Source organism: Stigmatopora nigra, chromosome 23 (assembly GCF_051989575.1).
Source record: "Stigmatopora nigra isolate UIUO_SnigA chromosome 23, RoL_Snig_1.1, whole genome shotgun sequence".
NCBI lineage: Eukaryota > Metazoa > Chordata > Actinopteri > Syngnathiformes > Syngnathidae > Stigmatopora > Stigmatopora nigra.
In genome coordinates, this window is record NC_135530.1 from 6,492,512 (window position 1) to 6,508,176 (window position 15,665).

At 38.4% G+C, this 15,665-nt stretch overlaps 1 protein-coding gene across 1 annotated transcript in view; it reads left to right on the forward strand.

Annotated features, from left to right (window-relative positions):
- The window catches only part of col7a1l (collagen type VII alpha 1-like), a 43,064-nt gene that overhangs the window by 24,579 nt on the left and 2,820 nt on the right, over window positions 1-15,665 (forward strand). Inside the window, exons 50-89 of the mRNA XM_077710168.1 lie at window positions 5-31; window positions 171-206; window positions 280-324; window positions 402-440; window positions 1,209-1,274; window positions 1,342-1,386; window positions 1,455-1,481; window positions 1,563-1,580; window positions 1,641-1,676; window positions 2,296-2,334; window positions 2,407-2,442; window positions 2,510-2,605; window positions 3,419-3,499; window positions 3,621-3,728; window positions 3,802-3,840; window positions 3,955-4,005; window positions 5,582-5,728; window positions 6,007-6,042; window positions 7,014-7,040; window positions 7,105-7,164; window positions 7,455-7,580; window positions 7,649-7,720; window positions 8,739-8,774; window positions 8,846-8,905; window positions 8,973-9,017; window positions 9,095-9,130; window positions 9,211-9,246; window positions 10,255-10,311; window positions 10,385-10,456; window positions 10,514-10,585; window positions 10,655-10,690; window positions 11,611-11,691; window positions 11,751-11,858; window positions 11,922-11,984; window positions 13,292-13,354; window positions 13,429-13,545; window positions 13,760-13,837; window positions 14,393-14,446; window positions 14,515-14,563; window positions 15,255-15,386. Of these exons, the coding sequence (XP_077566294.1) occupies window positions 5-31; window positions 171-206; window positions 280-324; window positions 402-440; window positions 1,209-1,274; window positions 1,342-1,386; window positions 1,455-1,481; window positions 1,563-1,580; window positions 1,641-1,676; window positions 2,296-2,334; window positions 2,407-2,442; window positions 2,510-2,605; window positions 3,419-3,499; window positions 3,621-3,728; window positions 3,802-3,840; window positions 3,955-4,005; window positions 5,582-5,728; window positions 6,007-6,042; window positions 7,014-7,040; window positions 7,105-7,164; window positions 7,455-7,580; window positions 7,649-7,720; window positions 8,739-8,774; window positions 8,846-8,905; window positions 8,973-9,017; window positions 9,095-9,130; window positions 9,211-9,246; window positions 10,255-10,311; window positions 10,385-10,456; window positions 10,514-10,585; window positions 10,655-10,690; window positions 11,611-11,691; window positions 11,751-11,858; window positions 11,922-11,984; window positions 13,292-13,354; window positions 13,429-13,545; window positions 13,760-13,837; window positions 14,393-14,446; window positions 14,515-14,563; window positions 15,255-15,386 (2,452 nt within the window). The remainder of the gene's footprint in view (window positions 1-4; window positions 32-170; window positions 207-279; window positions 325-401; window positions 441-1,208; window positions 1,275-1,341; window positions 1,387-1,454; window positions 1,482-1,562; window positions 1,581-1,640; window positions 1,677-2,295; window positions 2,335-2,406; window positions 2,443-2,509; window positions 2,606-3,418; window positions 3,500-3,620; window positions 3,729-3,801; window positions 3,841-3,954; window positions 4,006-5,581; window positions 5,729-6,006; window positions 6,043-7,013; window positions 7,041-7,104; window positions 7,165-7,454; window positions 7,581-7,648; window positions 7,721-8,738; window positions 8,775-8,845; window positions 8,906-8,972; window positions 9,018-9,094; window positions 9,131-9,210; window positions 9,247-10,254; window positions 10,312-10,384; window positions 10,457-10,513; window positions 10,586-10,654; window positions 10,691-11,610; window positions 11,692-11,750; window positions 11,859-11,921; window positions 11,985-13,291; window positions 13,355-13,428; window positions 13,546-13,759; window positions 13,838-14,392; window positions 14,447-14,514; window positions 14,564-15,254; window positions 15,387-15,665) is intronic.

Below are 15,665 nucleotides of genomic sequence, written 5' to 3' on the forward strand. Positions count from 1 at the left end.
AAAGGCAAAACCTGGACCTGCTGCCACACAGGTAAACAAAGCTTTTATGGTGACGTGCAACGTCGTATTTGAACAAACCGTTTGTGGCGAGGCCGCTCGTAAAGTTAATACAATAACTGTAAACCGTAAGAAATGAGCGCTCTCAATCTGTTTTTTTTTTTTTTTGCTAGCCACTCGGAGGCAATATTTTCACCAGAGTCATCAAGGTAGCTTTATCGATAAAACATTTATGTTCCCGAGTGAGTTTTCGCCTTTCAAAGTCTTTACCGCTTCCATCAGGGCGAACCGGGTTCCAGAGGAGAAACAGGCCCACCTGGACCCAGAGTGAGTGCCACCTTTGCCGTTTTCCCTGCAAAAATAAGCGCCGTCACCTCCCAACTTGGGATTTTGTTCATTCGCAGGGTCCTGAGGGGAAACCTGGACTTACGGGGTCCTCTCCAGTAGGTATCCAATCGTGACCGGACGTTTGGTCGCTGGACTTTTGGTCGCCGGTCAAATGTACTTAGATATTGAACAGTACTTGGATATTAAACTCTCTATTAGATATTAAAATGTCTCTCTTAGATATTAAACTCTCTCTCATGAATATTATTTTGAGAGCTGGTTTCAACAGTAAACTCAATCAGTAAACAAACCAGCTCTCAAAATTATATTCATGAGAGAGTTTAATATCTAAATATCTACTTTTTTCAACAGTACTTAGATATTACACCCCCTCTCTCATGAATCATTAGTAGATATTTAGATATTAAACTCTCATGAATATAATTTTGAGAGCTGGTTTTAACAGTAAACTCAACTCAATCAGTAAACAAACCAGCTCTCAAAATTATATTCATGAGAGAGAGTTCAATATCTAAGTACTGTTTAAAATCTAAGTACTGTTTGATATTTAAGTACTGTTGAAACCAGTTCTCAAAATTATATTCATGAGAGAGAGTTTAATATCTAAATATCTACTGTATTCAACAGTACTTAGATAGTAAACAGTACTTAGATATTAAACTCTCTCTCTCATGAGTCAACAGTAGATATTTAGATATTAAACCCTCATGAATATAATTTTGAGATCTCGTTTCAACAGTAAACTCTCTCTCACCATTTGACCGGCGAACAAAAGTCCGGCAACCAAAAGACCGAGCACCAAGTACATCAACAAATCCAAATATTCTAGGCTGTAGTTCAAATCCCTTTCTGTTTTTTGACAGAAGGGAGACCGAGGCGAACCGGGTCGGATCGGCATCGGTGGAATGCCCGGATTACCGGGAACGCCGGTAAAGCCTCCGCTATTGACGATATACCTCTCGACATAACGGACAGAGATTGTTTTGCCCTTTCCAGGGACGAGCCGGCATCGACGGCAAACGGGGGCTCCCCGGAGAAGACGTGAGCCATATTTCTTACATAGTTTGGTCGTTTTTTTGCTCCCGGTAAAGACGTTTTTTCTATTGCAGGGGGAGAAAGGCGAAACAGGCGCAAATGTAAGTTTTTCCAAAATCAAATCAAAACGAGGCTAGTTGGCACTTATTTCCAAGGCCTCACGGTTTTTGTCTCCTTTTTAGGGCTCTCTAGGGATAAAGGTAACTTTGAAATGGGATTGACACGAAAAACAGACAAATTAATCTGACTTTTGACTGCAGGGAGAGAAAGGAGATGCTGGTGGAGTAGGCCAAAAGGTAAAGTTGACGTTATATTACACACAACTTCAAATAATTTCGATTCCCTTGTTTTACGTGTAAATCGACCAGAGATCGGGAGTGAAATCAATTGCTAATGCTCCACGGAAATTTGACAAATTTAGAAATACTCAAATTAAGAGGAATATAAGTTTCACAGACTGATTTCAAGCAATAAAGTAGTCAACAAAATCTTAAAAATTAATGTTAATCCCAAGTTTTATTAACATTTTATATATATATATATATATATATATATATATATATATATATATATATATATATATATATATATATATATATATATATATATATATATATATATATATATATATATATATATATATATATATATATATATATATATATATATATATATATATATATATATATATATATATATATATATGTCAATAAAGATGATTTTTTTCCAATCTATATTGGAGTTGTTCTTTATTTTAAGGGAGTGAATGCGTGAGGAAGTGTTCTTAAAATAAGAAGAAAAATTGTTGTAAATAGAGATAATATTTTTTGATTCAGTTGATAAATGATCAAACTTCAAATGAACTGTATTAAAAACAAAAGAGTATTATTGACTTCATCTGTTTTTCTTTTGAAGGGTGATTCAGGAGATTGTGGCAAATCCCTGGAGATGAAGGTAAAGTCTGACTTCTCGTGCCGTTTTATCCACTTCAAGTCAACAAACATGATTTGGACATTTCTCCCGAAGGACATCGAAGCCATGTTTGAAAGCTACGGTATCAAGGTGCACCCGCGGTCTACACTTGCTTCCTTTTTTGTTCTCCAAATTGACGTCCTTGCTGGCTTTTCAGCTGCCCGACTTGAAGCTTCTGATGGACAGGCTTCTGCAGGAGAAAAGTGCGCCAAGCGGAAATACCGCCAACTCCAACCTCATCCCTGAGTACACAGTAGGTTACCTCCGTGACCGGTCTTATGGTCGCCGGTCTTTTGGTCCCTTTTGGTCGCCAGTCAAATAGTGACAGAGAGTTTCCTGTTAAAACCAGCTCTCAAAATTATATTCATGAGAGAGAGAGTTTAATATCCAAGAGAGAGAGTTTAATATCTAAATACTGTTTAATATTAAACTACTGCTTAATATCTAAGTACTGTTAAAACCAGCTCTCAAAATTATATTCATGAGAAAGAGTTTGATATCGAAGAGAGTTTAAATATCTAAGAAAGAGAGTTTAATATCTAAGTAATGTTTAATATTAAAGTACTGTTTAATATTAAAGTACTGTTTAATGTCTAAGTACTGTTTAATATTAAAGTACTGTTTAATGTCTAAGTACTGTTTAATATTTAAGTACTGTTTAATATCTAAGTACTGTTTAATATCTAAGTACTGTTTAATATCTAAGTACTGTTTAATATCTAAGTACTGTTTAATATCTAAGTACTGTTCAATATTTAAGAGAAAGTTTAATATCTAAGTACTGTCGAAACCAGCTCTCAAAATTATATTCATGAGAGAGTTTAATATCTAAATATCTACTGTGTTCAACAGTTCTTAGATATTAAACTCGCTCTCATGAATATAATTTTAAGAGCTGGTTTCAACAGTAAACTCATTTGACCGGGGATTAATAGACTGGGGACTAATAGACCGGCGACTAAAAGACCAGCGACCAAAAGACCGGCGACCAAACGTCCGAGCACCGTTACCTCTGCTTGGGCTAGTCTTTACAATTTTGACACCTGGCTCCGATTCCTCTCAACAGAGCTCGGAAAAGGCTGAATTTTCCAACCGGTCGCTGTTGGACACCATCGAGGAATTTGAGTTGGACCAACCGACTCGCCCCGTGAGTGTCAAACAGATATTTGTAAAAAATAAAAAATAAATAGCACATAGAAGTCACACTGGAGTAGTACAAATTGAGTATGGAATAAATAAAGTTTAATCTAATCTAATTTGTCTTCAAGGACTCTTGGAATGAAACTAGAGAGGATCCAACATTATGGACCGTACCACCAAAGAAAGAAAAAGGGCAAAAAAGGGCAGGCCGAAAAAGTTTAGGACATAAAAGAAAGGTAAACAAACATCAGTCACATTCCTCAACGTTTATCATTGTAATGCATTGATTTTTCACTCTTGGTGACCCAGGGCAAAGGAAATAAAGGACGTCACACCAGACACACGGCGGTAAACGATACGCGCCCCAACTTTTTTTATAAGCATTTTTTTTTAATATCGCCGAAATGAGCTTCCGCTCGTTTGGTCTTGTATTGCACTGTTGCGACACTTGTCATCCCCTAGGTGGGTGAGCAATGGGAGGAGGAGAAGGAGGAGTTTTATGAGGCTCAAGAGGTAGGTAGGCGGCCTCCTTTTGGAATTGGAAGTGATGCTCGCTGACGTGCCGACGCCTTCTCGTTAACCCGCCTGTCAAACTTGGTTTTAATAGCGCTCGCTTCCTTGAGTCTTTAATTATGAGACAAACGGCCACGGGAAGGTTCCATTCATTTCACGTTGAGTTGTCGGGAACTCTCGTGTGGGCTCTTTGGTACCTCTGTTTTCCGAGATCTGTTTATTACAGGGGTGAGCAAACTTTTCAGCCCGGGGGCCACATTGACTTGAGAAATTTGACATTTGGGCCGGGTCAGCACAAGATACGATACATATAAAAAAGTGCATCCGTTAACAGGACAGAATAAAAGGACTCAAGTATTAACATACTCATTCATCACTTATCATTAAAGTAAAAAGTATATAGTACAAAGTAAAGTATAAAGTACAGAGTAAAGTAAAAAGTCTAAAGTACAAAGTCTAAAGTATAAAGTCTAAAGTACAAAGTATAAAGTACAGAGTAAAGTAAAAAGTATAAAGTACAAAGTATAAGTACAGAGTAAAGTAAAAAGTCTAAAGTACAAAGTAAACTAAAAGGTCTGAAGTACAAAGTAAAGTAAAAAGTACAAAGTACACAGTCAAGGAAAAAGGAATGTATTAAGAAATATTAAAATGTCATTTTTAAAAAGATAGAGAGGCTGTAAAACACGAAAAATAAATAAGAGTGAACAGACCTACTGCCATTGACTTCTGCATGATGGCGCCATCTTGGAAGAAAAAATATTTTAAAAATAAAATATAAAATAAGTAAATAAATAAATAAAAAAGCATTATTTGGACAATGTCTGCGGGCCGGATGTGGCCCGCGAGCCGTAGTTTGCCCATGACTGCATTAAACAATTCATATTTTCAAATATCGTTCCTTGAGAGTCATACTCCGAATTTAAAAGTAAAAATACATGAGAATGTGAGCATTTATTATTCATTTCACCACTTTGAAAGTAAACAAAAGGCTGAATTCTTTTGAGAACATTATTTTACTGTCGCCAATCAATGCGTAGCAATGAGAGAATGCATGCAGAAGAGTCTAATGTAGAAAAAATATGATTTTAAAAAAGGTGCTAGAGATAGTTTTGGCACCACAGTGACGTTCCCATTGGGGGGGATATAGGTCTCTCACCAGTGGTTCCCATATTTTACCAAACAGGTTCGCGGAGAGCCATATACACCCATCAAAAGAGCCACATATGGCTCCCTCGCCATAGGTTCCCTACCCCTGGTTTAATATAAATGGAAAATCACTATCTTTTTTTAAAATTTAATTTCACTTACTACAGTGTAGAAATGCCATAAAAAGATAATTACAACAAGGAAATGGAAATAAACTGGAGGAAAAAAATGAATAGCAATATCATATTTTTGGTCTACTCTTATCTAAACATCACTGCTATATAACTTCAATGGTAAAAATTATATTGGTAAAATTGTATGAAAAAACAGATAGAACTTTAAAATCTCGGCTTTCACAAGTTGCCAGGAAGTATTTCGCAAGTTTTACTCCAAAAATATAATTAGTCAATTTGCTGTTTTGAATTTTTAGAGAGATTTTGGAGGACGACCAATCCCTGATGACCACGAATGGAGCGGCGATTGGCGGGAAGAGGAAGACTGGGAGAAGATGAAGGCTGAAATAGAACCTGTCGGCGAGGACCAAGACGGGCGACCTATCCCGTATTTTTACCTCAAGGTAAGGCCTGATACGCCTACATCAAATGTCTCAGTGCCATTGGCGAATTTGTCACTAGTGGACATACGATGCATTTCAAGTGGATTGGACGCCTTTTCACTGTGAATGGCAACCAACTTTTCAGCCCGGGTCAGCACAAGATATGATACATATAAAAAAGTGCATCCGTTAACAGTACATATGAAACATAAACAGAAAAAAAGGACTCAAGTATTAACATACTCATCACTCATCATTAAAGTCAAAAATGAGAGTTTTTTTTGTCTTTTCTTAATTAGGGACAACCAGGTGAAGATGGAAGGCAAGGTCCAAAGGTATGTGTATTTCATTTTTTGTTATATATTAGATGTTTTTGATGCTATTCTGTCATTTTTTTTAATTTGAATATTGGTGGTTATGTTTGTACTTGGAGTTAATATTTTTTTTGGGAGGTGGGGTCTTACTTTGATTAAAAAGTTGGGGAAAAATGGTTTCATCATTATAATTTCTGGAAGCATTAATAATACATTTGCATGATGATTAAAGGAGTGGGCCTTGCGTTTTTTTTTTTTTGCAGATAATTGAATCAAAAATTCTATACGACTATGCGACAAAAGAAAACTCCAGTTTAATTAAAAAAAATAATCAAAAATATTTCATAGTTTGGGTGTCAAAGTGTCCGCCTAATGGTAAGTGCCCCGCCCACGTGAGCGCCATTACATCAGTGTTGGGGAAAGACTGGGCCGCTCGTTTGATGCGTGCAAGATTAAAGAAAGGCGGCTATGAATAATTCCCCTTGTTAAACCACGAGTGTTTATCGCGGCCGACTTGCTGTCTGTCCGTATTTTCCCGAGACCGGACGTTTGGTCACCGGTCTTTTGGTTGCCGGTCAAATGGTGACAGTGTTTACTGTTAAAACCAGCTATCAAAATTATATTCATGAGAGAGAGTTTAATATCTAAGAAAGAGAGGTTAATATCTAAGAGAAAGAGTTTAATATCTAAGTACTGTGTTGGGGTTAATATCTAAGTACTGTTGAAAGCAGCAGAGAGAGTTTAATATCTTAATATCTACTGTTTTCAACAGTAGTTAGATATTAAACAATACTTAGATATTAAACTCTCTCTCATGAATATAATTTGAGAGCTGGTTTCAACAGTAAACTCTCTGTCACCATTTGACCGGCGACCAAAAGGGAACAAAAAAACGGGGACCAAAAGACCGGCGACCAAAAAAAAAACGGGGACCAAACGTCCAAGCACCGTACTGTCCGAGCGCTCTCTGACTTTCTTTCTTTCGTCCTCAGGGCGACGTCGGAGAAAAGGGACACAAGGTACGCCTGCCCACCCGTCTTTTATCCTTGGACGGCGAATATGATGACGCGGTTATGCGCTCAGGGAGAGCCAGGGGTCGGCCACCGAGGGCCCGAAGGCCAACCGGGACCGCCTGGCAGCAAGGTGACGTTCTTTTATTTTTATTTCCGTTCAGAAGAAAAAAAATCATTAACAAGAAGTCACGTCCACTTTGTTTGGCTTTTATTTTCATTTGCCAGGATTTCATTTGCGGCGTAAAGCATTGCGTGCGTGTGTGCGATCTTAACACATAATTGGAAAATGACGACTCCCAAAACATAAACTTCCTTTTTTCATTTGCTTTGAAAAGCTCGAGCTTTTGTTCCGAGAAAAAGCTGTTAAAAAAAAACATGAACGTGATTGAAATAAAGCGCTTCTTTGAAACGTCCTCTCAGGGCCAACCGGGAGAGGCGGGGCCTACTGGCGCACAGGGAATCCAAGGCATACGCGGGGGTGCTGGTGACCAGGGGCTCCCAGGCTACAAGGGCCCCACAGGGGACCCAGGCGAGGCAGGCCGGGAGGTAATGTATGCCGAGCCTTGGGTTTTCCTCTTCCGTTATTTTTCTTTCAACAATCTTTTTTGACTCAGGGCGAGCGAGGCAAACGAGGAAAAAACGGAACGCCTGGAAACAAGGGACTGCCGGGACCACCGGGACCGCATGTGAGCATCTGTTATCATATCATATTTTGGTGCTCGGACGTTTTGTCGCCGGTCTTTTGGTCCCTTTTGGTCGCCAGTCATATGACAGAGAGTTTACTGTTGAAACCAGCTTTCAAAATGATATTCATGAGGGAGAGTGTAATATCTAAATACTGTTTAATATCTAAGTACTGTTGAAAATCTAAGTACTGTTGAAAACAGTAGATGTTTAGATATTAGACTCTCTATCATGAATATAATTTTGAGAGCTGGTTTCAACAGTACTTAGGTATTAAACAGTACTTAGATATGAAACAGTACTTAGATATGAAACAGTACTTGGATATGAAACAGTACTTGGAAATTAAACAGTACTTAGATATTAAAATATACTTGGATATTAAACAGTACATATATATGAAACAGTACATATATATGAAACAGTACTTAGATATGAAACAGTACTTAGATATGGAACAATACTTAGATATGAAACAGTACTTAGATATGAAACAGTACTTAGATATGAAACAGTACTTAGATATGAAACAGTACTTAGATATGAAACAGTACTTAGATATGAAACAGTACTTGGATATAAAACAGTACTTAGATATGAAACATGACTTAGATATGAAACAGTACTTGGATATGAAACAGTACTTGGATATGAAACAGTACTTGGATATTAAACAGTAGTTAGATATTAAACAGTACTTAGATATTAAACAGTACTTGGATATTAAACAGTACTTAGATATGAAACAGTACTTAGAGATCAAACAGGACTTAGATATTAAACAGTACCTCGATATGAAACAGTACTTAGATATGAAACAGGACTTAGATAATAAAACAGTACTTAGATATTAAACAGTACTTAGATATTAAGCAGTACTTAAATATTAAACAGTACTTAGATATTAAACATTACTTTTATATAAACGACCAAAAGGAACCAAAAAGACGACGACCAAAAGTCCGGTCACGCATATTTCCAACTTGGTATCGCCTCATGTCCTATGAATCTTGAATACAGGGATTGCCTGGCGAGCCTGGACTAAAAGGAGAAAAGGTAAAAATTTGACAAAACGCAAGTGCCAATATCGTTGTTTTGCCAACGTCGTCTTTTTCCAAATGATTCAGGGTGCCAGTATTCCAGGAGAACCGGGACCTCGCGGTTTGACTGGTTTTCCAGGAAAAAGGGTAAGACTCATTTTTTTCTTTACCCTCATTATCTGCTACGTCTTTAAGTGGGACGCTTTTATTTCAGGGTGAAAAGGGAGCCCCGGGCGTGGCCGGAGGGGCGGGACTTGCCGTGAGTGCTTTATTTTGTTTTCAACCTGAATTTGCGAGCTTCCAGGGAGTCGCTCGCCCATTTCCTATTTGTTTCAGAGCCCCAAAGGTTTGCGTGGTTTCAAAGGTTTGAAGGTAAAGCTTTTCTCCACCGAAGAAGGAAATATGTGGCACGCGTCTCACCTGGGTTTTTTTTTGTTTTGTGTTTGGCGCAGGGGGAACGCGGGTCGCCGGGAATCAGAGGGGAAAGGGTAAGTTTCTTGGGTTGTTGACTTGTTTGCTTCCACGCGTCCAATCGGATTGGAGCTTTACGGCTAATTCAACTAATTGCTGGGAAGAGCAAATGTCATTGGCTGATATTGTTGTTCCTTCATTAACTGCTAGTCTCCCATTTGAAAAGGATTGGGCGCTTACTAGCAATAAACCAAATGGTTGGAAGGCGCATTTTAGGTAGAGCAAATGTTAATTTTTTAAAAAACTCATTTTTAACAGTGATGGATGTCCATTCCGTGACCGAACCTTTGGTCGCCGGTGTTATGGTCACCGGTCTTTTTTGCGTGACCAGACGTTTGGTCACCAGCTCTCCAAATTATATTCATGAGAGAGAGTTTAATATTTAAGAGAGAGTGTTTAATATCTAAGAGAGAGAGTTTAATATCTGAGAGAGAGAGTTTAATATCTAAGAGAGAGAGTTTACTATCTAAGTGCTGTTTAATATCTAAGTACTGTTTAATATCTAAGTACTGTTCAATATCCAAGTACTGTTTAATATCTAAGTACTGTTTTATATCTAAGTACTGTTCAATATCCAAGTACTGTTTAACATGTAAGTACTGTTTAATATCTAAGTACTGTTTAATATCTAAGTACTGTTTAATATCTAAGTACTGTTTAATATCTAAGTACTGTTTAATATCTAAGTACTGTTTAATATCTAAGTACTGTTTAATATCTAAGTACTGTTTAATATCTAAGTACTGATGAAACCAGCTCTCAAAATCATTGTAAATATCTACTGTTTTCAACAGTACATAGATATTAAACTCTCTCATGAATATAATTTTGAGAGCTGGTTTCAACAGTAAACTCTCGTCCCCATTTGACCGGCGACCAAAAGACCGGCGATTAAAAGACCGGCAACCTAACATCCGAGCACCGTTCATTCGCTTCCAGCGGAAGAAGAAATAGAGCCATGTCACTGGACATCTATTGCTGTGAATGACAGCCAATGAGTGTGATTCACATCTGTTGGTCCACAGGGAATCGCGCTTCAAGTTCATGGGCCTCGCGGTTCAAAAGGCATCAAAGGTGACGCGGTAAGGTCGTCCGTGCGTCCGTCGCTGAGTTCCCAGTGGGCGCTTCAGACATTCTTTATTGGGTGTGTTTCAGGGTGAGCCAGGCTCACCAGGGTTTGAGGGCGACAAAGGAGAGAAAGGCGAGGATGGCCCACCTGGAATTAAGGTAGGGGTATCTGTTATTAATCTCCTTTAATTTGAATTAAGTTTTTTTTTTTCCCAGGGTTTAAAGGGAGATGCCGGTACCAAAGGCGCTTTGGGGCGTTTCGGCGCTCGAGGACCAGGCGGGCAAAAGGTTACTGCATGAGCACGTGGTGTGACAAAATGTTGAAATTGATTTCAAACATGATACATTTTTATGCAGGGAGATCCGGGAGAACCAGGCGAGCTTGGAATCATGGTAAAAAAACACACTTACACAAAGTGAAATGCCATAGGTATATATCGTGATCGGACGTTTGGTCACCGGTCTTTTGGTCGCCGATCACATGGTGACAAAGAGTTTACTGTTGAAATCAGCTCTCAAAATTATATTCATGGTGAGAGAGTTTTATATCTAAGTACTGTTTAATATCTAAGTAGTTTCATATCTAAGTACTGTTTAATATCTAACTACTGTTTAATATCTAAGTACTGTTTAATATCTAAGTAGTTTCATATCTAAGTACTGTTTAATATCTAACTACTGTTTAATATCTAACTACTGTTTAATATCTAAGTACTGTTTAATATCTAAGTACTGTTTAATATCTAAGTACTGTTTAATATCTAAGTACTGTTTAATATCTAAGTACTGTTTAATATCTGAGTACTGTTTAATATCTAAGTAGTTTCATATCTAAGTACTGTTTAATATCTAAGTACTGTTTAATATCTAAATACTGTTTAATATCTAAGTACTCTTTAATATCTAAGTACTCTTTAATATCTAAGTTCTCTTTAATATCTAAGTACTGTTTAATATCTAAGTACTGTTTAATATCTAAGTACTGTTGAAAACAGTAGACATTTAGATATTAAACTCTCTCATGAATATAATTTTGAGAGGTGGTTTCAACAGTACTTCGATATTAAGCAGTACTTAGATATTAAACAGTATTTAGATATTAAACTCTCTTGCTTAGATATTAAACTCTTTCTCATAAATATAATTTTGAGAGCTGGTTTCAACAGTTAGCACTCTGTCACCATTTGACCGGCTAGCAAAAGACCGGCGACCAAAAGACCGGTGACCAAAAGACCGGTGACCAAACGTCCGAGCACCGGTGTATATATATTTATATATTTATATAAATGTATTTGGATGATGTCATTTTTAAGGGTCGTCCTGGAAATGACGGCGTGAATGCCACCAAAGGCGAGAAAGGAGACATGGGGCTGAAAGGCCAACAGGGAAATCAGGTATATAAAATTGACTGGATTTATTGTTTTGGTTTTGAATGATCTATTTCACGTTGAAGGGCGATTCCGGAGAAACGGGGCCACTTGGTGAAAATGGCGCCAAGGGGGAAAAGGGCTTCCGTGGCATACCGGGACGCTTCGGGATTCCCGGCTTCCACGGTGAAAAGGTTCGTCATCGGCACGCCAGTCGGCGCTGACACGTGACCAATCGTCGCTGGGCTTCTCTTTAGGGTGACACGGGCTTACCTGGCAACCCTGGCGTACCTGGCGTCGACGGACTTGCTGGACAAAAGGTTAGAAATATCACACCATATTTTATTATGCTTTGAATCATTTGGCCAATGAAAGGTGAGCATTCACAGTCAGTTTACAGTGGATGTGTTTCACTGTCAATGGCATGTAATAACTTAGCTCATTCTGCCCTGTTGGCACCAACTGTTGCAACAGTGTTAGTCATTTTTGACTCGAAATAAAAAAGTAGAAAATTACTCAAAATATTCTAATTACATCTTAGTACAAACTCCGGCCCGCGGGCCACAAACGGCCCATTAGGCTTTTTAATCCGGCCGGCCGACACCCAAATAATGGTATGTATATACTTTACTTTATACTTTACTTTATACTTTACTTTATACTTTACTTTATACTTTACTTTATACTTTACTTTATACTTTACTTTATACTTTACTTTATACTTTACTTTATACTTTACTTTATACTTTACTTTATACTTTACTTTATACTTTACTTTATACTTTACTTTATACTTTACTTTATACTTTACTTTATACTTTACTTTATACTTTACTTTATACTTTACTTTATACTTTACTTTATACTTTACTTTATACTTTACTTTATACTTTATTTTATACTTTACTTTATACTTTACTTTGTACTATATACTTTACTTTGTACTATATACTTTACTTTGTACTATATACTTTACTTTGTACTATATACTTTACTTTGTACTATATACTTTACTTTGTACTATATACTTTACTTTGTACTATATACTTTACTTTGTACTATATACTTTACTTTGTACTATATACTTTACTTCGTACTTTATATTTTACTTTGTACTTTATACTTTACTTTGTACTTAAAACTTTACTTTGTACTTTATACTTTACTTTGTACTTTATTCTTTACTTTGTACTTTATACTTCACTTTGTACTTTATTCTTTACTTTGTACTTTATACTTTACTTTGTACTTTATTCTTTACTTTGTTCTTTATTTCTTAATACATTCCTTTTTACTTTACTTTATACGTTTTACTTCTAGGATGAGCAATGACTATGTTAATACTTCAGTCCTTTTTTATGTTTATGTTTCATAAGTACTGTTAACGGATGCACCTTTTTATATGTATCATATCTTTTGCTGACCCGGCCCATCTGTCAAATTTTTAAAGTCAATGTGGCCCCTGGGCCGAAAAAGTTTGCCCACCCCTGTGTTAGTACAAAAAAAATGTGTTTTAAATGATACTAAACAGAATTTGGGCACAAATGGGTAAAGTACTATGCAAAAACAATCAGTGGCTCTTGAATGTTCTTTTTGCACTCCTATTTGAAATAATTTGTCTTATTAGGGCAATAAAGGCCACGCTGGCAACAATGGTGTCAATGGTGACGCCGGAAGAAAAGGTCAAAAGGTTTGGAAACAACAAAAAATCCGACATCATCCACAAAATTGCCCAAAAATAACACCAGGAAATTTTCCTCTTAGGGTTCTGCCGGCTTCCCGGGCTTCCCAGGTTTCAAGGGGTCACCTGGAAGACCGGGTGACGTGGCAAACCGGGGACCACCGGGTAACCCTGGACCCCGTGGTGACCCGGGATCCAAGGTATTTATTGGTTTTATTACAAGCTCCTTTGATAAAAGTCCTACTAATGGAAATCCTTTCAAATTTGTGTCACGCTGTTTATTTCCCACTGCTGAAATTAAGTCAGTGTCAATATTGGATTATAATGAATGACGTCACACAGTTATTTGGTTAATGAGAATTCTGCTCTAATTGGGTGTCACACCAAGAAATTTGCTTTCTTTTCTAATTAAAGGGCGTCAGAGGCCGCAGGGGGAAAGCACAGACTTGTCAAGCGGGCGTACCCGGCACACCCGGACTCAGAGGACAGAACGTGAGTTAAGCACGTCGGAAGGACGATTTCTTTCTTATGCTCTAAAAGAGACATGGGCAAACTACGGTCCGCGGGCCACATACGGCTTTTTAATCCGGCACGCAGACGTCAGAATTCTTATTTTGTTTTTGTTTTGTTTTCGTTTTTTGTTTGTTTTTGTTTTTTGTTAAAAAAAAAAAAAAATTCATTTATTTATATATATTTTCCCCAAGATGGCGCCATCACGTGGAAGCCAGTGACAGTAGCTCTGTCCACTTTTTTTTTGTGTGTTTTACAGCCCTTCTATCTTTTTTTAAATTACATTTTAATATTTCTTAATACATTCCTTTTTACTTGACTTTATACTTTTTACTTTAATGATGAGTATGTTAATACTTTAGTCCTTTCTTTCAATTTATGTTTTATATGTACTGTTAACGGATGCACTTTTTTATATGTATCGTATCTTGTGCTGACCCGCCTCATCTGTCACATTTTTAAAGTCAATGTGGCCCCCGGGCCCAAAAGTTTGGCCACCCCTGCTCTAACTAAACATATCGCGCTTTGTCTTTACAGGGCCAGTCGGGAATTGGGGGCGCCAAAGGCGAAAAAGGGGAGCCCGGCATTTCGGTACGCACTCCCGCACACGCACACGACCCTGACAAACAAACGTGCTGATTCTGTCCTCCTCCATGAAGGCTCATGAAGTGAAGAACATCATCGCGCAGGAGGTGACGGACAAGTGCGGTAAGAGCGTTCGTGCCAACAAGGCACCCGTGTGCGAGACGCCATCTGTTGTCGTGCCCTCACACGAGCTTCGGTGCCAACCAACACAATTGGAGAGAAAGAAGAGGTCAGGGGTGGGCAAACTTTTGGACCCGGGGGCCACATTGACTTTAAAAATTTGACGGATGGGCCAGGTCAGCACCAGATACGATACATGTAAAAAACTGCATCCGTTAACAGTACATATGAAACATAAACAGAAAAAAAGGACTCAAGTATTAACAAACTCATCACTCATCATTAAAGTCAAAAGTAAAGTAAAAAGGAATGTTATAAGAAATATTAAAATGTAATTTAAAAAAAGATAGAGGGGCTGTAAAACAAAAACAAAAAAAACAAATAAGAGTGGACAGAGCTTCTACCACTGGCTTCCGCGTGATGGCCCCATTTTGGGGGGGAAAAGTATTAGGACAACATCGTCGGGCCGGATTAGAAAGCCTAGCCGTGGCCGTAGTTTGCGCACACCTGGGCTAGTTGCACACGCTAAATTGCCTGACCCCAGCTGTGATTGGTTGTTTGTCTCCTTGTGCCCCGAGATTGGATGGCCTCTCATTCAGGGTGCCCGTCGTCGGCTGGGATAGGCTCCAGCACCCCCACTGGTGAGGACAAACGGTACAGAAAAGGAAGAAATGAGTGTTGCCGATTGATGCAGGTATGGCTTACAAGTTGATGGTGAAGTCGGTGGACCCCGACGGGAGCTCCGCCCCCGCCGTACGAGAGGAGGAAGAGGACGTCGATGAAGAAGAGTGGGAAATGCAGCAGGGAATCCTGGTGAATGACACCGGTGAGTGTGGTGTGAAAATGGTGGCGCTCATTAGCAAGCCAGCCCCGGATCAAACTTCAGCCCAATTCATTTCCATCAAACGACCCGACTTAATGACACCAGCTCCCTTGACCCCTTTGAAAGGGTAGTCGGACGTTTGGTCGCCCGGATGTTTGTTTGCCCGACGTTTGGTAACCCGGACGTTTGGTCGCCCGTACGTTTGGTCGTCGGACGTTTGGTCGTCAAACGTTTGGTCGTCGGACGTTTGGTCATCGAACGTTTGGTCCCCTGGACGTTTGG